Raw genomic sequence first — 22,826 nt, forward strand, 5'->3', positions numbered from 1 at the left:
GTATATATTCACTCAATCTAATGGGTGAGACATATACCATTATTTCACCCATTTTACTGATGAAGAGGAGTGCACAAAAGTTAATTAACTTACCTAAGGTCACCTATTTATAAACAATGAACACAGTCTAATGGCTGGTTATGCTCTTATCTACTTACATTATGTGGTAGGCAGAAAAAAATGCACCCCTCCCCAAAGATAGCCAATGCAAATTCCTACAGCTTGTGAATATGTTCCATTACATGACAAAAGGGACTTTGCAGAGGAGATTAAATTAAAGACTTTGCGATGAGGGTTATCCAGGTGGCCTCAACCTAATCATATGAAATGTGGATACTTCCTCAAAGCCGGAAAAGATAAGGAAACAGCTTTTTCTCTAAACAGCCCAGAAAATTTTGTAGACCTGCAAATACATTTGTTTTAGTCCAGTGAGACCCGTGCTGAATTTCTAACCTACAAAACTCATAGGATAATAAATTCGTGATGTTTTATGCCACTAAATTTGTGGTAATTTGTTACCACAGCCATAAAAAACAAATACACACCACCTCGTTGAAAAAGAGAGTTACTATAATCTTAGGGATATAGATTGTTTCACTAGTTTTGAATGTACTGCATGGTAGTTTGTCCCACATTTAGCACTCTACCAAATGTTATGAGAAACTAAACATATTTTAGTTCTTTCCTGTAGAGTTACAAGATTGATCAGATGCCATGATTTGGGTCTTTGAAACATACAATATGGCTTACTGCTTTATGGAAGCTTGGAGATGGGTTTTTTTTCCCCAAACAGTAGGAAGTTACTGTTCAAATTTTCAGAATATGAATAGTCTGATAATTCTTCACGTAATTCTGTCATCAGTGCAACGTATTCTTTGAAGACTCAGAATAAAATGAATTTGTTAAAAGGGTGACACAGTGCTACAATGAGCTCTTTTCAAAGCAGTGTCAAAGTTTTCATATTTCTCATCCATATTCATCTTAACAGAGGATCACAAAATGGGTTCAGAATTATTTAGTCTCTTTCCTAGCACAGTGTTCATGTACATAAATACAGTGAAGAATCAGGGCACTAGCCTTTGCAGGCAGTCTTTTTGGAAATATTCTACCTACGCAAATTATGAAAGCCACAGATTACTGTCAAACAGAGCAGTCATTGCTCTGTGTTTCAACTAACATGGCAGTATGCTGTCTGATAGGATATATATAGGAGGGAAAAAAAACTATACCAATGGCCACTAGCAGTTTCTTAGTCGATAAAGTTCATCAATTGACAAGAAATATTAAATCTTTAGAAAATAGCACTAAATGTTTTGGAAGATTCAGGACACCATAAGAGTGAGCTTCAAAGCAAGTCTTCTGAACGGCAGTGGAATCCTGCAGAGCTTTGTGATAGATGAAATTAAACCTGCCACAGACACTACACTTGTATCTTCCAGCACTCAGGTTGTGGAATGTTGCTCGTTCCTCCCAAGCATTGCAGATGTGATGGCTATAATTCAGCTCCCATGGTCTGGATTCATACAAACATTATTAAAATTATCCCTGTAAAATGAACTGAAGAAAAGCAATCAAAATCAACTAGGTAGCACAGAATTTGGCTACTAAAATAATAGTCAAAACTACTTAACCTCTAGTACCCAAAGATGCAGTGGCTTACTTTGGGCAATGGTGTCATTCTGCCTATTGTAGAGCCCAACAGAAAAAGCAGAGGTGGCCAGGGGGACTTATGCACATGCAGTCTCCTGGACTGATGGAGTATAAGAATCATATGCCTAATGTGAGAAGGGCTGTAGGGACTATATTTGTTCTCATAACCAGTGCTGTTCACCGGTCGGTTGGATTAACCAGCCTCCCTTATTTGACTATCTTCTTCAAACAACCAGTTTTCTTTTTCCTTCTGAACTGACCATTTGCACAACTGACCAAAGTTAACTGTTTGAGTATCATTCCTAACAGTGTCATGTTAGCCTAAAGATAAAAATATATATATTTACATATATATGTATACATATATAATTACTTTTTTAATGGCATAAGTTGTGGATAATCATTGTAGAAAAATTAGAAAACACAAATACGCAAAAAAGAACTGTATATTTATTATATATAGTGTCTCTTACTACAACCACTATTCATGTTTAAGAGTCTATGTTTGCAGATATTTCCCCACACAAAAATACATATAAACATATTTCAGTAAATACAGGGTAGAGCAAAGGTAGATTATACAGCTGGTCATATGGAAATAACACAATAATTTATCAATAATAAAAGAATAAGCCGTGTTTCATGCACTCACAGATGTGAAGCTCCTTTTGCCCTGCCCTGAAGTACCACACCGCAGGTAATGTCTTCCAGCCTTCTCTTGTCACCAGGCACTGAGGTACTTCCATACCCACCATCTAGGACTTCATTTTTAAGGACCACATATTATTCTATTGTATGTCTTTACCATAATTTATTTAATCAATCCCTTGTTATTAGACATGTAGGTATGGTTTATAATTTTATTATTACAAAAAATACTATGATGAACATATTATAAATGTATGTTGCACATATGGCCAGTTATTTCCTTAAGACAAGTTCTAGAGGTTGAATTAATAGATTAAAAGTTGCACAGTCTTCTAGAAATTTGGATTCCAATCTGTAGTTTCATCTTTAAATGTTAAAGAAAAGAGATTAAAATCAGAAAGATAGAAATCATTCAAAAGCTTTAAATGAATAAATTTCATAAAGATCTGAAATGCTAAATGAAAACACATAGAAGTATTTTTTTTAATCAGGGCCTTTGTTTATGCACACATGCACTCACAAAGGGATGGGTTTAAGTGGGAGTTATTAAATTTACAGATTAGCGAAATGAGATGATTTCCTAAATAATAGGCAAAAATATTAAAATATTGTCTCCTGTTTGATTAATAGTTCTTAAGAATTAAAGAAATAACAGCTATACTGAGATCTAATTCACATACCATAAAATTCATCCTTTTAAAGTGTACAATTAAGTGCTTTTCACAGAATCGTGCAACCAGTACCACTATCCGGTTTCAGAATACTTTTATTACCTCAACTGAAATTCTGTACACATTGTCACTCCCAAGTTTCCCACTCCCCAGCCTCCGACAAACACAAATCTGCTTTCCTTTTCTATGCATTTGCCTATTGTTGACGTTTCATACAAATGAAACCATATAATATATGGCCTTTTGTGAACAGCTTCTTTCACTTAGCATAATGTTTCCAAGGTTCATCCATATTGTCAGAATGTCATTCCTTTCTACTGCCAAATAATGTTCCATTGAATAGATGTACACATTTTGTTTATTCATTCACCAGTTCATTCTTCAGATCTTGTCACCATCATACTTAAAACACTTCAGTAGCTCCCCAAACTGATAAGCAGGGCTATTAAAGGCCCACCTTCACTGGGCTCCAATGTGCTTTTTAACTTGATTTTCCCTGCTCCAAGCTCCATGCATTCACACCCTTCCTTCTACCACTACACCAGTCACAATAGAACTATTTGCAGTTTCCTGGATGTAGCGGGCACTCCATTATTGTATGTGGCATCCCTGCTATCTGGGATACCCTTCTCTTTATTCTGTGGGTGCCTATTATTTGTCCTTTATCATTCAACTGCCAGATATCTTCTTCTTTCAGAAGCCCCATCAAACTAAGGATAAGCTAGGTGCAATTTTTTTATAATCTCCTGTGCGTCTGTCATAACACTTGTCACACTGTTTTGTAATTGGTGTTTCTTGACTTTTCCTCCTCTACATTGTGAGCTCACTGAAGCCAGAAACTGTATTTTGTATATCTCTATAGTACCAGCAATCAATCAAGGCCTAGCATGTGGTAGACATTCGATGAATGTTTTTCTTTTATATATATGTTCAAAGAAATTTAATTTGACTCTTTTATAAACTAAATTAATCAGTCTATGGGTTTTGTAACTATGTGGACCTTCCCTTTATAGTTAAAGTTCATGCTGAAGTATTTTTAGGTTTAATTTGTTCATATGCGTTATATAATAAAATTCTCAATAACATATGAAATGACACTCATTAAAATAAACCAGTATTTATGTGTAATTCTAATAAAGTTTTTAAAGTACACATTGAATTTATAATATATCAAATTGGAGACATTTTCAATCCAGAATAACTCAAAAAAATTTGGTTAATAGCATATTAACCACAACAAATATGGGTTAATACCCTATTTCAAATGATTTAAGAAAGAAATTATGACTATGCAATGAAATTAATAAAGAAATCATAAATATACTTTAAAAACAAGATGTGCATTTTTATCCAAGTAAAGATGTTGTTTTTCTTAAAGTTGATTTGGAGAGTGGGGCATTGCTTAAGATACTACAATAAAATTGAAGTTTACATGTATAAACTGTTTTTAATTGTTTTCACTGTATTCTATGTGAATAAAAAGCTAGTTCTTGATAATAGAATCCTAACCTCTGTTACTTCTGACTTATAGGGTATCTTTGTTACTAGGGTTCAACCTGATGGACCAGCATCCAACCTGCTGCAGCCCGGCGATAAGATCCTTCAGGTAAGACAGACAAAAAGTAACATGTTCAAATGCCAACAAGAAACAAATATGTAACCATGTTATTAAGTTGAATGTCTTGAATTAAGTGATTGAAGTTATTAAATTAAATAAATCCTTCTTAGATTTCCTATTTGCCTTCATTGTTTTGAGGGTAAGAGAAAGGTCAAGAAGTAATTCAGTCTGTTAGAATCCTATGTCCCCCGTACCCAACACATAGTATCTGTTCTGCACACTTTTGTTTAAATGAATGATTTTATTTGGTAATGAAAGAAAAATGAATACGTATAAGAATCTATGCATAGGTATCAAGTATATGTAAAAGAAATAAAGCACCTAAATAGGCTATGCATGTGACTCTAGATGAGGGAGAAGGTCCATATTTAGTTTCTCAACAGTAAACTTACTTAAAGCTCTGCATATCAGCAAAGGGTCACTCTAGTAAACAGTAAATACTTGGCATAATCTCATCCATTTCGTTTTCTTTCCCCTTCTTTTTTAATTCACTTCCCGCATACGAAGTGCTTAATCATTTCCTACATCACAAGGAAGGGCTCTTAAGTACCATCTACTTAAGATTCAGTAGACTTATGACCCGAGAAATATCTTGCTGGATAGCTATGTGAATCTATCTGACACTGCAGATATTCGACCATTTGGAACAATTATTAAATGGTTCAACATAATTTATTGAAGACATAGGGACAACTGTAAAGACAGGACATGTGGGAAAGGCACCTTCTAGTCACACTGGCTATGCAAACACAGTTACAAAAATGCAGAGGTCCCACTCAACTCTGCTCTGAGGACATCTTCTATGTCCTGTTTATTGAACCCTGAGCTCAGAAAGTCCTAAAAAGTCCCTATATAACCTGATAATGTATGTGTGTATATTTGCCAGAAGATTTTATCCTCAGAAATATTTTTAACAATCAAGATCATAAAAGCTCGAGTTTCAAAGTGATAATTCTCTGAGAAGACCAAGGGCTGCGCAGTTTCCTGTAGCAGTTTCACAGTGGACATGCCGTCCAGCAGGTCTGAGCCCATCCCATGCTGGCACAAGAGCAAACCAGCAGTTGGTCTTTCGAGTTAAAACATTGAAGTCAAAAAGGCATATAAAATATTCTAGAAATTCCTTTACTGCTTTATTATGAAAGTTCTATATTTTTGGATCTCCTAACTAGACCTGTGAACAACATAACTCCATAACACTTGGTAAATGCTGCTGTTTAGCAAAGGAAGTGGGTAGTTTCCTTTTCTACTGAATTTCAGAGAAATTACTTTGAATCTCAGAGGCTGAAAAAAAAATTGTAGCTGATTAATCTCAGATCTCTGACCTATTAGAATGCCAGGCTGGGTAGAGTTGCTTTCAATAACTTGAGACAAGTTTAAGAAGTTGCTTTCGTTTATGACAGAAACAGCTATAGAATTTGCTCTCTAGATTCAGAAAAGAAACATATACAAATGGATATAAAAATGTTATATTTATTTATAAATATGAATAGAGAGAGAAATAAGGATAGAGATAAAGATAGAGATACCCTATGTAAGGAAAATGAGAATTAGTGTCCAGCTGTAGGATTAGAATCTTCTTTTATGGCTATGAAAACTAGAAGAGCTATATGCGGGTACATGGGGGTTAAGTACTTCTGGTTCCTGATAGGTATACAGCAACAGCAAAGTGCTCAGAGGAATGCAGTCCTACTGCAGGAAGTGGGAAAAAAATTAAAAGCCTGATCCATTGAAAGCCAAAAATATTGCAGAAGAAGTGCATCAGGAACGTCTCTTCACAACTGACTATTGAGGATGGACGATTTTTATTTTTGCTACAGAACTCATTTGGATCTAGTACAATAACAATCAAAGTCCATTTTCAGTAAAAGGAAAATGGACATAGACCTTAATCAGATAAATTACTGTATTTACACATTCATTCATTCTAATTAAAAAGCACAAGTGGCCAATTATACTTTCTGAAAGAAATAAGAATGACTAATTCCAAACTGAAATAATTGTCAAAATCAGCTGCTTAGAGGGAAAATTATATTTTTGTCTATTTATAGTACTATTGGTTCTTAGTTTAAAGAACCATGGAAAAGAATGGCTTTATATCACTGAGCACTAAACATGTGCTCACTGAAGCAAATTTATGTACACGACTTAGTGACAATGTACAACCTGGATAATCAAGGTAAAAGGAAAAAAAATCAATGAATGAGGCCCCTAAGTGATGGCAGTTATTGGGTTTTGTCTGTAAATAACAAGAAAGATACGAAAGAGCAAAAGCAACATACCTTTCCCAATTCTCCCCTAAACTCAGAATTTATTAAAGAGTTATCTCTTTCTTTTTCTGTCACTTTTTAACCACTGCTTTCTTCTTATTCTGCTGTAGAATTATGAGCATATTATTTAAATTACATGAAAATGTGTACATTAAGGGATAATACTGATTAAAACATTTTGGACTAATAAAATATATTCACATGATTTTTCTGTCATTTTATATCTTCCCAGAATAAACACTCTATGATTAATGAGCATATTCAAATGACTTCCAGTGTTTAGTAAGTCATTTGGCTGTAACACAGCCTGGTAAAAGTAAGAGCAGTGCACTTGGAGCACAGACCACTCATAGCCTCACTTTCTGTAAAGTTGAATTATAATATATGAGTGAGAGAGAACAAGTGAAAGCACAAGGATCACAAAAAAATGTTATTAGATTGAACCATGTGAATTTGCTAATATTTGACCACTTTTAAAGTGGCAATTATCTTGGCTTAACATCATAGTTTCTTTTTTCTAATGCTCTTTCTCATGCTAAAAAGTTCAGTCTAATTCATTATACACTTTAAAATTCCAAGTACATTTAAATATAGAAAATCTATTAATTATAGTTACTCTGCTGAAAAGATGAATAGACTGTAAAAAAGAATATATTGGACTTGATAGTTAACATAATTCACAGTTACGGCCTAAGGTTCACTTGCAAGTATACCATATTCTATTCTGTCATAGCAGCCAACCCCAATCCTCTTCCTGTCCCTGCTCCCCTTTCTCCAAACGAGAGTTGACTATGGCAGAAGAGAAATCAAATAATTTCTTGATAGTTAATATCATCTAGATATTACCAGTCATCAAAACAGATCTTTCAAATAGAAGATATATAAATATGATACAGAAATGAAGATAATTTTGTAGTCTCTTCTACCCCGCCATAATTTTAAGACTTTTGAAATTTGTAATCCAAAATATGCACCTGGTTTATTGCTATACTTGTAAGATATCAAAATAAGATAATCGAAGAGATAACGCAAACAAACCAAATATTTCCCCTTTTTCCTAGTTTTAAAAAACCTTGGCCCTACAACTTACATAGACAATTCAAGATACTACTCTCAACAAACAAGTCTGTGAAGTTTTTAGTAGGTTGTTTGTAGGTTGTTGGCCTCAGAACATCATATCAAAGCCAAAATCATGGAGTTTGATGGGCGCTAGGCCTATTCATACAGTTCTGTTCCACAACCACCAAGTCCACTCCACACCCTAATTAGCATCTTATAAAGAGAAGTTGTGTGCCTCAGGAAGCTCCCACTAGGAAGGCAAGATTAATGCATGCAGTCCTATCAGAAAATGAATAAAGTGCTTTATTGTATGATGTAACTAATAGGTGTTGCAGCAGTATTAAGAGAATGAACTGATTAACCTAAGAGGGTGCTTCTTGCGATGCCACCGAGAGGGGGTCACTCATAAGTGAAAATCCAAGGTGCTGCCCCCTCCTGCTCTCATCTCCTTCAGCGACTAGAGCATGAGTAGGAGAGGAGGACCTGTGTGCCAAGGAACACTGTGAATTATGGGACCTCTGAGTGTGGTGGGAATAGAGAACAGAAAAGTTCCTCTTGATAGAGCAGGGTTTGCTCCAGGCTTAACAAAGAGAAGAGAAGTAGGATGAGTAAAAGGAGACACCTGTGGGCTAGATGGCATCAGGCTTGAGGAGCAGAAGTAAGAAGCTTATGCCAGAGCTGATGAGTATGAAATTCAAAGGAGAGAATACTGGGGAAGGAGATGCCAGGCATGAAGAAAGAAATGCCTGGGATTTTCAAGTTTCTCATGGCATTGGAAAATTCAGACATGGAGATCGGCAAGAGTGGGGATGGGGGTGGGGGGAGATAGTGAGACATAGTTTTCCAGACTAAGAATGGAAGAGGTAAGTTTAGATTCCCAGAAGTCTAAAGGAAAAGTCTGTGGATGGTGAGATCTGGTTTATATGGATATTCAGTGCCATATCTGTGTACAACCACCGAATCACACCTTCCTTCTCTGAATGGAAGCTTTATGCCTCTTTTAATGTCCAATAGGTGTGGTTGGCTGCTAATTATATTATCTTATTTAATTAAATCTTATTGATTCAGCCACCTCGGCTATCAGGAACAAAAAAAAAAAAAAACACAAACCAGAAAGCAAACAAAATATTCCTGATAAGCCATAATTGAGGTCACATAGCCCATGCACTACATCTCAGGCCTTTTGCTCATAGACTTTATTTCATACTTGGTTTTCCAGACAACTAAGGAGAAAGCCTCTGGGTTCAGGTACATTACCAGAAGGAAGACGTCATAGCTGACAACTTCATTGACCAGGAAGAGGGAGAACCTTCTTATTGCAGACAAAAACAAAAGTCAAACAGCACAGCAGACTGGAGTCATTCAGTATAGACTAGTGTTTCACAGCGGTGTCTCTTAAGATAGCTTCTAAAAAAGAAGAGTTTCTTAGTCAAATAAGTTTCTATACCTTACTTCAGGATTTCACAATGTACTAAATTTATTAAGAACCTGAGAAATCTTAAAAACTTATTTAACATTTTCTAACCATGCAACCCTCTTTACTAACAACATCAAATAACCACTTCCACAGAACAAACTTTGGGAAATGTTTCTTAGAGAAACAACTACATAATGACCATCATGAGTTATTAAGATTGGGTTAGAGTACATTCATTTCTCTTAATTTAAAAAAAAATCTGCCCACAAAATCTATGAGAAGAGTAAGAAATTTGTGATATGGTTAAAATGAAGTGTGGGCCTCTTGAAGAATATACTTAAGGTATTTGGAAATGTCATTAAAGACTATCTCAATTCTCAACCAGGCCAAATAAGTTAATGCTTTTCCATATTTGATCTTATTTGGTGGTTGAAAATCAAACATGACAGAAAAATTGGAAGGAAAATGGGCAAGGAGGCTCAGAAAGACGGGTGGCAGTGTGCCATGAACATATAACTCTTAACAGTCAAATAAATTATTGCCTATAATAATATAATACATTTGAGGAATAGGATTTTTTATGACAGTGTGATTAGAAGACAACCAAAAATAAGTTTAAATAATGTATATAGCTTTATATGCCTAGGTTTTACTGCATATCTTTATCCATTTCATTTTGTTCATAACCTACAAAGTTCAGCACAGATTATTTTTAAAAAACCTGACAAATATTGTCCTTTTTGGCAAATCAAAAAATATTATGATAAGTATTGAGTAAAACATGGAAACCAGTAAAGACAAGTTAAGTTCATTGAGCTAGCTCTAACTTCCATAATATGGCTCAAATTAAAATATTAATGCCCTGGCTGGTGTGGCTCAGTTGTTTGGAACATCATCCCATAACCAAAAGGTTGCAGGTTCAATCCCAGATATGGGCACATACAGAAGGCAACCAATTGATGCTTCTTTCTCACATCAATATTTTTCTCTCTCTCTTCCTTTTTCTAAAAGCAATGAAAAAGTGTCCTCAGGTAAGGATAAAAAAATAAAAATAATAATAATCATCTATACTGTCTCATTTATATGATGCAACAAACCTGCAAGATATCTATTGTTGGCAGAGATTAAATAATTTATTTGAGTTTATTCCATTTTACAATGCTGATGCTACTGTAGCAAATTTTACTGAAAGTATCATAGTCATATTTTCTATTTATTTATTTAGTTGGTTAGTTATTTGGAAAATACACATTAAATGCCCACTATGTACAAAGTATTGTGTCAAGCATTGTGAACAATGTAATGGGGAATGTAACAAAGTTCCTGCCTTTATACAGCCTAGTCCAAAACTACAAAGAGAAGAAAATGAAGGAGGAAGAATGAGAGGAAAGAGCTATCAAACATTTAATAAAAATGAACTCCTAGTCTGTCTTCTTTTAAGACCAAGCTCTTCACCAAAACAGACACCAAAACAAAGAGCCCTCCGAAAATGAGAGGGTGATTTTGCAGTTATTCTTTTCCTGTCAAAAGTAAAAGGAATAAAATGTAGCTCCTTGGGGCCTGCTTTGCAAAGGTAGAGAATTCATTTGTTAGAGATGTTCATTCAACATGTTTGATAAGAAGAAAACAGGCATTCTAAAATCAGAACAGATAAACAAGTAAATATCTTTATTTTCAGTACTACAGCTGAATTTCTATACAAATAATTTTCAAATAGACTCTTCAGTTGAGTCTATTCTATCTTGCTGTGTCTTTTTCGAGGTTGAATTCATAAAACATTCAAGCTGTACACCTGCCCTTGAGATGGAAGAGAAATTCTTATCTGCATTTAATTCTATGAAGATTTTTTAATGATATAATAAATGCACTAAGACTTCAAACTTCCTAACATTTAAAAAGTGCAATATAAATTTTTCATGTGAACTCTCTAAGACTTTAAGGCCTATAGTTCAGGCTTTTGATAGAAAGGAAAATTTTTTAAATGACTTGCCATAGAATCAATGTAGTATTGATAATGCAATATACTCAATCCTAAATATATCCCAATATTTAATGAGAATATTCTACCAGATTAAAATCTTGAAATGGGAATTAATTCCAGCTAGTTAATGTCAAACATAATTATAATTATCTAAGATTCCCACTGTTTCTGATGATGCTTGGCTGTCAGGATTAGACAACATGAAAGTCTGCCCTTGTAGCTCTAATTTGGTTGCTGTATTTTTAGTTATTCCTCATCTCAAGAGCTACAGGCATTTGAAGTAGAAGTTATTGATGAGTTAATGTATATCTAATGTGCAAAATACATGTGCGCTGGCCCTTTAAAGGTTTGTCCCTTGATTGTGAGTTTAAATCAAACAAAAATCACATGTGGATGTCTCCAACTTTTTTTTTTCTTAGATTCTAAAAAGAGCCATTCTGTCCTTATTGGATAATCTCACCAGCCCTGTGGCCAAGGTTTCTCGGAGACCTTTTTTAAGTTTACAGCTTTGAATAATAAGAATAGAACAGAATTCCTAGGAGAGTTACAGCATCATCTAGAGAATATGTACAATATAAACATCCATAATTTATTCACTTAACAAAACATTGACCAGAAGGAAATCAAAGATAAATCCAGGAAGGACCAAGAGGATGAAATCCAGAAACTCAGAGTGTTTTACAGGAAGCTGATGATCTGTAATTGCAAAGCTCAACTTTTTGTTGGGAGTAAAAATATTATTTTCATTAACTCTCCATCTTCTCACATCTAAATCATGGAAAAGGTCAATTAAAAAACATTTTTGGCACAGATGTTAAGTGGAATTAAAATAAGGAAGGATATCTTCTAGAAATAACAAAAATTATAGTAAAATGTTCCTTTCCATTTTCAAATCAGCTAAAGCCAGAAAACCATTAATTACATGTTGTTGAAGAATAAAATTTTCAGAGTATCGTTTCTTTCCTGGCTTGTTTTCTTATTAACTTTACTTCAACTTGGTAAGCCATTGATTTATTTCTCATTTTTTATTACTCACAATTTCCTCAAAATTGCACACATTATAATTATAATCCATGGTAGACTGTGTTTATACAAAACATATATGTAGTCAGATGTGGTGATATATTTTAATTTTTATTAATTTAGCATGTATTCTTCAGCTCATCTTTTGCATTATTATACATATATTCAAAATTTCAAATGCATAAATGTAAAGTATATGCATTTGTTTTTTTCAAAGCATCATTGGATTTATACTCTGCAGTTAATACTGCCTAATATCAGCCTTTATTTCCTCAGCTCTTCTATCCACACACACGAAACAACCATAAAACTTTACTGGTTGAAATACTGTGATTCTTCTGGCCATCGTTTTAATTGGAAAAGCTCTACACAAATGCAGTAACATAATTCTGATTCCCTGTCTGAAGTGCTCGAGATATAAGCCAGATACCCTCATTCAGTTCAACAAACATAAATTAACTTTGCTCTTCTGTCCTAAGAATGGAAGAAGCAAGTTCCCTAGAATTGAGGTTCTATCTTCTTCTATTCAAACCCTTCTTTGGATTCCCCCTGTCATTGCTTACCTGGCATCAAATCTAACATAATGTTCCATATCAAGAAATAGCTGAATTAATCATAAACAGTGAAGTCATTTAATGAGCTTAAAGCATATATTACAACCTCACAACCTCCATTGAAAGAAGTTGAGTCAAGATACAGAGAGTTGACTATTCTGACATAAATTCCTACCTAGCCACTAGCTGTGTGAGCTTGGGATATTTCATGGAACCTCTCTGATCTTTACGTTATCATCTTTTTAAAAACTTAGGCTTAACTAAACAAGGAACAAAAGTTCCTTCTTCTGATATTTTGTCCTTCTATTCTCAGGGCTTAATGAAAATTATATTTCTTAATTTCAAGAAAGTTATAATGAAGTAATAGTAATGGTAAGCGCTAATGTTTGATTGATTGGGTATAGTGTGCCAGGCCCTGTCCTATGCATGTGACATATATTAATTTATTCAATATTACATGCCTTTCTAAAATGACAGGCTTCCTGATTTTGCAGAGTCCCTCTATTATTTTGAAGCCACTCCCAGGCAACCTCTAGTTGTGGTCTTTTAAATAGGCCTCTTGAGGTTTACCAAAGCTCTGATTTAGAGCCAGGACATTTCAGATGGACTAGAATTACAAATAGAGTCCTAATGTTTATTTGACTCCGTGATCTAATTTACCAATCTGCATATTTCCTTCTGGGAAATCAGCTCTACGTTTGTGTTTCCAACTCTCATTTGTACTTACAAAGCATGAAAACTAAATCTGAGGCTTTAAAATGATATTAAAAACTAAGTTACACCAAGGGTCTCCCTAGCCTTGAATCAGAGCCTGAACTGCGGTCCTGAACATCTTGACTCCCCGCCCGTTGGAACCAAGCCCAGTTTCAAGGCCAGGACTAACCTGGCTATGCCTTTTCCCTGCTCTTTCCTTGGTGGTGCAGAAAGTTAGGGTTCACTGGGGCCGCTGGAGAGTGCTTGATTCTCTAGGATCTCCTGCTGTCTTTATGAGCAGTGTCTTTGAAACCTTTCAGGATGACCCCTGGCCGCTCTCCACCCGCCTGGGTTTTTTAGGAACCCAGGTTTCCCATGTCTTCCCCTCAATGCATTGGTCCCCATAAGCCTCCCTGTCTTTTAGTTTGGCCATCAGGCTAGAGCCAGCTTTCTGCCGTCTGTAGGAAAGATTGGGACCTGTTTCACCTTTCTTTCCTTCACTTCAAATGGATTTTCCTAGGTGCCCAGGTCAACAGCAAACACTATCTTTTAGTTCGGCTCTGTATGTCCAAAGCTGCCCGGACCCATGCCTGCTCCCCTGCTCAGATTTCCCTGTGTTCACGGGCTCCCTTTAAACTTATTTTCTGAGCAATCTCTCAGCATTTCATGTGGTTAATACCAAGCTGCAATACAACCTTACCTCTGTTGCCAATGCTGCCACTTTGACCTCCTTCCTGAAAGGCCATCTCTTCTAAGTGTATGATGAACATTTCCTTTGCATGCATCACCCGTACCACAAACTGTATCATCTTCCCAACTAAGTTTCACTGTTCCGCCAGGGCTTCCGTTTTCTGTTAAGGGCATCACAATTCGATTCTTGTTTGTTTCTTATTCTTTTATTCAGTCAAGTGCCAAATTTACAGATTGTATCGTAAAAGCTTTCTCCTTTTTAATCTATTTCCTCTCAAGTTTCCTGGCACTGCCCAAGCAGATGTTCGACTTCTGAGGAAGAAAGCTCACAAATGGCTAGAACAAGTCAAGCTAGAGTTAAAACTGCAAGAATGAGAGATTCAGCATTTCTGTTGATTCTAACTTAGCACTAAATATTATTTCTACTAGTACTTTTGAAATAAATTAACTCTGGTAGGCATCGAAAATACAGCTTTGCAACCACTTAAAGAGCAGAATTATGTTAGGAGGTGATATAGTAACAATTTGAAGGAGAAAATATTCATTATTTTATCATGATCAATGAAATGTCCATTCAAATCACTGGAAGCAATTGTAGTCTTATTATTTTCAGTGATGTATTGAGAGAAATAATAATAAAAACCACGGTGTTGGAGGGTGTTGGCAAGCAAACTGGTCACTGAGTACAATTCCCACTCCACCTCTCACCTCTGACCCTGGCTCTCTCCTCTTCTCGCGCTCTCTACTTCTTCAGAAAAGTTCTGCTTAAATGTTCTACATATGGGCTTTCTCTCTTCCTTTTGAAGAAAAGCATCTATGAGGTAACCTGACCTCCACATTTGCTTATTTTTATGGTTGCTTCTTCTGCTAAAAATAGTCTAGGGTCTAAATTCATAGGCTCATGAAAAAAACCATTTCTATTTTTTATTTCTCACAAAAATGATTATATGCATCACCATAACACTCTTTTCGCTCCATGGACTGTTGCAGAATTTACTTGAAATATCCACCTGTTCCCACGTCCAGGGCTGGAGGAGGCTCCAGGCTTGAAACAAGGCAAGGACTTGAGATGTTTTGCTAATCACACTTGCCAGATGTTGAGTGCCAAGAAACTCTCGTTATGTACCTCGGGGAAGAAGGTTCCTTGGAAATTTTTCCTCTTCTTTTCCTTCTCCTGCACTGCCCTATTACTTCATTTATCTCTTCTGATGTTCATTTAATTTGGTACACATTTGCTGAGTGTTTACTACATGTAATGCATTTTCTGCATTTTTTTTAGTTATGTCCATGGCCTGTTTCCCCTTCACCTCTGCTAGGAACCCCCCTGTTTCATCTTTCTTGCTTTCTATCCCCAGTGCCTAGCACAACGCCTGGGTCACAGTCAATATACAACAGACATGTTGGATGGACAAAAGTGAAAAAATCAACATAGTGGAAGTGGACCATCCTTCTTTGAAGATTGTTTGACAAAAATATCATTCAAAATTAACAGCTCTGATTAATCTGCCATCTGGGTTTTGTACCATGTATGCCCTAACCCTGGTATTATTTGGAGACCAGTAGTTCCTAAAACCATAGTCAGGTCTGATGATGGACAATAAGCCATTCATGCTTCCAAATACCAGAGCATTCCTTACCCCCACAACACTGAAATACTCAAGTTTTGAACAAGTCCCAGAAAGTTCTCAGGGGTTTTGAGTTCATTGCAGTTCTAGGTTTTGAGTTTATAGATGGATAAGTCAGAGCACTCACAAAGTTTTTTTAAGATCTGACATTCAAGAATTCCGTTATTGAAGTTAAATTTTAATTTCAAAATTAAGGCATACATTTTGGTCAAATTGAAGGCATTCAGGTAGTTAGCATAGCCTTCAAAAGTATAGTGGGATAAATATACAGGGTGGGGCAAAAGTGTGTTTACAGTTGTGAGTATGCAACTGTATTATTATTTATTACTTATTGTATTATTTTCCATACCAACAACTGTAAACCTACCTTTGCCCTACTGTATATTTCACCCAAGTTTGCTACTTTCCTGATGTCAGAAACAGGATGAGAGTAAAAACGCAGCGTGTACCATATGACACCCTCTTTTTCACATCACCATCTGGTCAAAATAACATCAAATGAAACACAGTCGTGCAGTTAACACTCTCAGAGTTTTACTCAGCTACTATTTCCTGCCACTGAAACAGCCATGCCAACTCTAATAGGCATTTTCATTAAGCAAATCTTATTAAAGAACATATGTAGAGAGAAACAGATTCTTTCATTTAAAATAAATTTGTACACAGATTTCCATGCATTTACATTTTTGTTTCCTAGTATTTTCCTTATTGGTAGATGTAGTACAGTTTTAAAGAATCAATATTTTAGGTCCATCTTTATCACATCATTAGACAACCAAGTTTAATGAACTAGTGATAAAATATAATTAAGCAGACAACTTTCACCTAAGTTACAAAGATTATACAGTATTGCTTAGAGGTGTGCTGTTGTTTTAAATTCAAAAAAGCCTATGTAATGAAATAGCTTAAGTGAGTGGTTATTTGAAATGCTAATCATATTTTCAGAAGCATAAAAAAGGTAAAATCACAAAGGCAATAGATGCCCCAAATTACTATCTATCAACTGAAAATTGAAAAAGTCAACCAATTAACTGGCTCTGTTACCCGTGCTTTGCTAAGCAGTCAAATGGGCTGACTCTTCCAGATCAACTGAGTCTCAGGCTGCAAGGCAAGTTGTGTTTTATTTTGGCCTTCATGATGGTGAAGCTTTATGGAATCCACTTCTGTTTATTAATAATAAAAATCATTCCAATCAAGAAAATCTGCAGTTTAATGGAGAGAATACCAAAGACCCATGAGCACTCACTATGGAGAAGCACATACATTTTGTGACAGAAATATCAAATAATAGCCAGCTTGAATCCTGAAATTGCAACCGTAAGCTAATTATGTGGAATATGACTTTTGATTGCATAAACTGAAGATGCTTACCTAGAAGATGGCAGACATGTCCACCGTTACTAATGTCAGTGTGCTTTATCCCTGAGGGATGGGCCTTTTTGCTATACTGGATGGGATTGAGAACCACTGGTATAGATAATAAATATACTTGCATTTAGCAGTATGGGAAATAAAAACAATCTCTTTAACATAAAAATGTACAAACTAAGAACTTCTAAGTGAGCCAGAATAAGATTTGACTATACTATAAATGCTCAGTCATGTTTTGCATGACTGAAATATTTGACCATGCTGATGGGTTTGTATCAGTGACTTATAACAAGAAGACAGTGGTCTTGTGGACATTCCAGAACCGTCTCAACTAAGTTCCTGGGAAAGCAAAAACAAATCAGAACAACAACAAAACAGAACTACCGTATTTCTAGTACATCTGTTTTTCACCAGTGTATTTCTATAATTAACACAGCGGCTAAGACTACACTAGGACAGTCCTAGGGAGGACATACTAGGGACTTGGTAAGTATTTGTTGAATTAATAAATTGAGTTGAAACTAGGTGAAGTTAATTTGTTGTTTCCATAGCTGCAATTCTATTGTGAATTTTTAAACTGATAACTTTGCTCAATACTACATTGAATCTTATGATTAGAAACTATGATGAAGTGATAAACAAGTGTCTTGCATTAATTGCTCTGTTTTATTGCATGTTTACAGGCAAATGGACATAGTTTTGTACATATGGAACATGAAAAAGCTGTATTACTACTGAAGAGTTTCCAGAACACAGTAGACCTAGTTATTCAACGTGAGCTTACTGTCTAAATATTTTTTATAAATAGTGAAGATACGTCTAGCCAGACCTAATGTTCAAAAATAAATTTATACATAGAAACAAATTTTGCCAATTGCTGGACCAATGGCAAATATTAGTGCCAAATGTATTATACTATATGTTAGCACTGATCATCCTTAAAATTGTTAACTATATAAATATGATGTTCATGTGGTTATGTATCAGTTTTAATTGTCAGCCTCTGGCTGTGCATTGGTGCAGTTTTATTTTTGGTTTTGGTTTTGTTTTTTAACCAAATAAGTTTCTTCTCCAAGTGGATTTCATATAATTTCAGAAGCACGGAAGCACACACAAGCTCTTTACAAATTCTGCTCTCCATCAGAAACACTGCCTCAAAGTTGTATATGCCTTTATATAGAAGATACAAATATGAAAAAAATGTAATTCCCATAAAATATTTCTAGCACAAGATATACGTTGGCATATACGCAAAAAGAATACAGAACAAAACAATATTTTCATAAACTAAACATCTCGGATTGAGAAAGAAAATATATCTTAAAATAAGACTTTACTATGTTGACTCCTTTTCCATAAAAAATTACATGATAATGCCTTATGAAAGTAACTGTACATATGGTATAAAGTGTTTATATTTGGTTCCATATTCATTTGCTAAATTCTCATAACAGAGTGAAATATTTCATAAATTAACCATTTATCTCTGGGACCTGAATAAAAGTAGAACAAACTAATTTATTCAATGCCTTTAGCTAATTACAGTACATACAGAGTTTAAAAAAAAACAGACTAAAGGTCATTATAGAGAAATCTTTTCATCACAAGTTTTAGCAGTGAACGATGGGTGGCAGGAAAGGTATTGCTTTAGTTCTTTCAAGTTTATATTGATTATAAACTGTAGCCCTGTGATTTCTTTACTTGTAAATGTGGGATTTATTTGTGTGTTGCTTTATCTAATTTGCTACTTTTAAATAATTTTAAATGAGTTTTGGGGACTGATAAAATTTATTATTGAGAAAGACTGCTGTTAGAATGTTATGGGGGAGATTTTAAAACTTTGGTATTTAAATATGAAACTTCAAATATAATTTCTCAGAGCTATAGTCTACCTGTATTATTAATTTCAGTGCCTGTTTTTGTGGAAAGAAATAGAGAAAATACTTTTGTTTCAAAAAATCTTCAAAGTATATAAAATCCTGAATTTTTGTCTCACTGGAGAGAATAACAAGATGAGCTAATATAGATTTAGTTATTTTTACATTAGAACTGTTTCTCCCTCGATAAATGATCAATTCATTTTATAATCCTTTAAACACATTTATTTTATGTATCAGTCATTAATTTGATTAAAATGTTAATTTGATATTTCAGAATAATTTCCCAGAGTTGGTTGTATGAATTCTCTCTCATATAGCTCTTTTTAAAATATATATAATAAATTTACATGCTAGTATTTCAAATACTCTTACTAGGATTTTCACAGTAGTATCCCATATTGATGTCACTGAAGCTCTGAGAATAATATTTGTAAGTTAAATGTTTTATGGGGACATTGAAAATATTGTATTTTTGTAGGGTCTATTAAAATGAATGTCACTTATTAGAAGTATAGTGGTATTTTTTTGGCAGTAGAATTTGTCACTTGAAGGCAAATGATACTTCACTTTATAGATGATGCACTAATTTTGATGTTGCTTTATGTCAGGGTGACATTATACCATGATTTTATAGAGTTTGACATTTAACAAATGATTAAATGATTGGCCTATTTAATATGTTTCCCAGAAGTAAAATGCTTTTAAATGCATTTTAATATATTTACAGTTTCTGATGAGAAATGTTTTTCAGAGCCTAATTTTCTTTGTCAAAAATTTGCACCAAACCACCATATCCAGATGCAATTATAGGATGATCATCACTAATCAAGATACAAGATCTCTCTGGCCTCACAAGATCACTTAAAGTAAAAACAAACTCGAGGGTGTAGTTTGGTGGCAATGAAGCAACTCAAATCATCCCATCAGTTTTGCTTAATCTGTTAATGTAGATACAGGGCCTCCCAAGTCTTTTTTCTTATGTCAGGTTTTCACATCAACCCTGGGGATTCAAGAGATGCTTCTGAGTCATAAAGCTGAGAGGACCATGATCCTAAAATATCTCTGCCACTGCTGATGTGACAGCACTGTCATAGCAAGTACTTTAATCCTTCCTGTTATGCCATTCGGAACGAGGAAAAGAGAAAAGGAATCCGTAGCCAACTGGAAAGAGAAATCTGATTGCCAAAGCACCCTTTGTCGATTGCACTGCCAAGATGCATACTGAGAAAAGGCAGGTAATAACAAAAAGAGGCATTTTTTTTTAGGTTGACTGAATTTAAAACAAAAAACAAAAAAACACTATGCATTTAAGGGGGTGGGGGAGAACTAATTGATTCCACAGGCAACCAAAACCAATAATACATTGATTTTTGAGCACTGACTTTTCTTTTGGAGTAACTGGGGTTACTGCCTGAAATAAGAATCTGGTTTATGTTAATGAAAACAAAACCAAAAAAGGGTTAAAGGCATGCCTTTAAAAAAAGAAAAGTCAACAACAAGAAAGAGTGGAATTCATAATGGCTCCAAGAGACTCTACCTCTTTTTTTTGGTTTTTATTGGAATCTTCCTGCTGAGGGAACGGTCTATACCTGATGGATTGATCAGCAAGACCCAATGGAAAGGAATGAGAAAGATAGAGGTGGAAAGAACCAGCACTGAAAATTATTAGTAAAATTGCTGCAGATTTTGCAGGCCAAATAGGTATTAGTGGACAATATTTAAAGCTATTTACATGACTTATAATATGTTGCCACAAAAGCTCTCTTACCATAATTCCATGTCACCTAAACAAACATAATAATTTCAAAATATAAGTGTACTTTTGACAAGGAATAATCAAAGTCAGTAGGACTAAAAATATTTATATCATGCTATTTTATTGCTCATTGAAACCTATAAAATACATGTGTGTCCCAGTTAATAACCAGAATGGTAATTATATGGACATCAAACAATCCTAGTTGTTTCCGGGCCTTACCTTGGATCACCACCTCAGAAAGCAGTTTGAAAGAGGTGGCGAGAAATCTTGTTTTTATTAAAAACAATTTTTTTATCTTGAAGACGATTACACACATATCACTAATATAATTGCTTATTTAAACTAGGACTGAAATATATTTTACCAGAAGGGGTAAAAAGAGAATATTCAGAGGGAGGAAAAACACTGAAAAAAATAGATATATATATTCAAATATTAAGTGAATATATTAAGTATCTGAAATTACCAAAATGAAGGAAGCCAGAAAAACATTTTACTTTTGATCATAAAATCTATTTAGTATCTATACCACAATTCAAAACTTTGAAAAACAGCGTTTTTGCCAACTTGTCTTTCCATTGGCTGTTAACGCTGTCCTCAATCAATTTCTGACTCTCATTGGCACACAGATGCAGATCGTCTCTTCTAATGAATACACTCTTACCCTGAGGCAACAAAACAGCATCACCAGATGAAAAGCCATGCTGGGATAGGACTACCACTTTAAAGGTCTTTGGTAATTTCACAATCAGACATGTTTGACTGATTATTGCTATACTGACCAAACAGCAAGTTTATTTAAACACTGAGTCAGTAAAAAGTGATGCCAACAATTTAAATCCAGTAAGTGAAGAAGATGGGTCCTTCATCTAGTGTCAAGAAACGCAAGGTTGAAGTTCCAGTGAAGTTTCTCTCACAGAAATGCTAGATCTCTCTGAGGCTTAATAAAATGTTCAAACACTGGGTTGGTGATGTGCCCTCTGTTATGGTTGCAGTTATCTGATCATCTAGGAATTAGAGGGAAATCGTCAGATTTGAGATCATTTGCATGAACTTTTCTCCTGAGCAATGCAACTACCTTTTATTTAAAAAAAAAAAAAAATCCTGCCTTGGCCCAGAATATTTTCCCATTTCAGCAAGACCATCCCCCAGCATACTCATACATCATAGCAAGAATTTCTCCGTGTGCTGCGGAGAAATAGATGAGCGCGCTCAAAAACATGTGGGTTAATATAGGAGATCTTGGGTGTCAGCTCTCCTATGCACCCTGTGAGCTCCATTTAATCTAAACTATTCAGAGAATATACAGGGTCTGGCACAAATAATGCCCCTTTTTTATTACAAAATCTTTTATTACAAAATCGTAAACATGTAATTCTGTAACATAACAGTACCACACCTGAGCACGTCATATGACATTTTAAGTGAAATGTTCAAATTAAAACTATAAATTATTACACCCATTTTATTATCCTATCGACCACACTCAAGCAGGCATTACTTCTGCCAGACCCTGTATTTTCCAAAACACCCCATGATATAAAAGTAAGGCAGAAGCGACCAAGTTCTCTAGTTATATTCTGAACCTTCTGGGTGCATTTCTGTTTCTTGTTTGTTAAACTGGCCTCTCTTCATTGCTGCTGTTACTGCTATAGATCTGACTCCCCATGATGTTCCAAAGAAGCAGGTGGCTGCTTCTATCCTGCTAGCACATGGATATGAGGCCCCCTTAGCGTTCTAACTGTTCAAGGCCCTTGAGTATCGACTAATGGTTCCATCTTCCAGTTTGGGAGAAACTTTCCTGGGTGGAATTGTAGCATTAACCAAGACAGAGCACCTATATTGCCCTGACAAGAGCAAACAAGCTTGTGCACAAGGGCAAGGGTGGCAATGCCTAAGTAGAACTTTGCTTCCACTTCT

General features: G+C 35.0%; 1 protein-coding gene across 2 annotated transcripts in view; it reads left to right on the plus strand.

Moving 5' to 3' along the window:
* The window catches only part of LRRC7 (leucine rich repeat containing 7), a 389,615-nt gene extending 371,557 nt beyond the window's left edge, over window positions 1–18,058 (plus strand). For both annotated transcript variants that reach the window (XM_054574559.1, XM_054574567.1), the window contains 2 exons: window positions 4,501–4,575; window positions 17,951–18,058. In XM_054574559.1, the coding sequence (XP_054430534.1) occupies window positions 4,501–4,575; window positions 17,951–18,058 (183 nt within the window). The remainder of the gene's footprint in view (window positions 1–4,500; window positions 4,576–17,950) is intronic.
* The last annotated feature ends 4,768 nt before the right edge of the window (window positions 18,059–22,826 follow it).

Source organism: Pteronotus mesoamericanus, unplaced genomic scaffold, assembly GCF_021234165.1.
Source record: "Pteronotus mesoamericanus isolate MK-2021 breed Mesoamerican mustached bat unplaced genomic scaffold, CSHL_Meso_final contig_105, whole genome shotgun sequence".
Taxonomy (NCBI): Eukaryota; Metazoa; Chordata; class Mammalia; order Chiroptera; family Mormoopidae; genus Pteronotus; species Pteronotus mesoamericanus.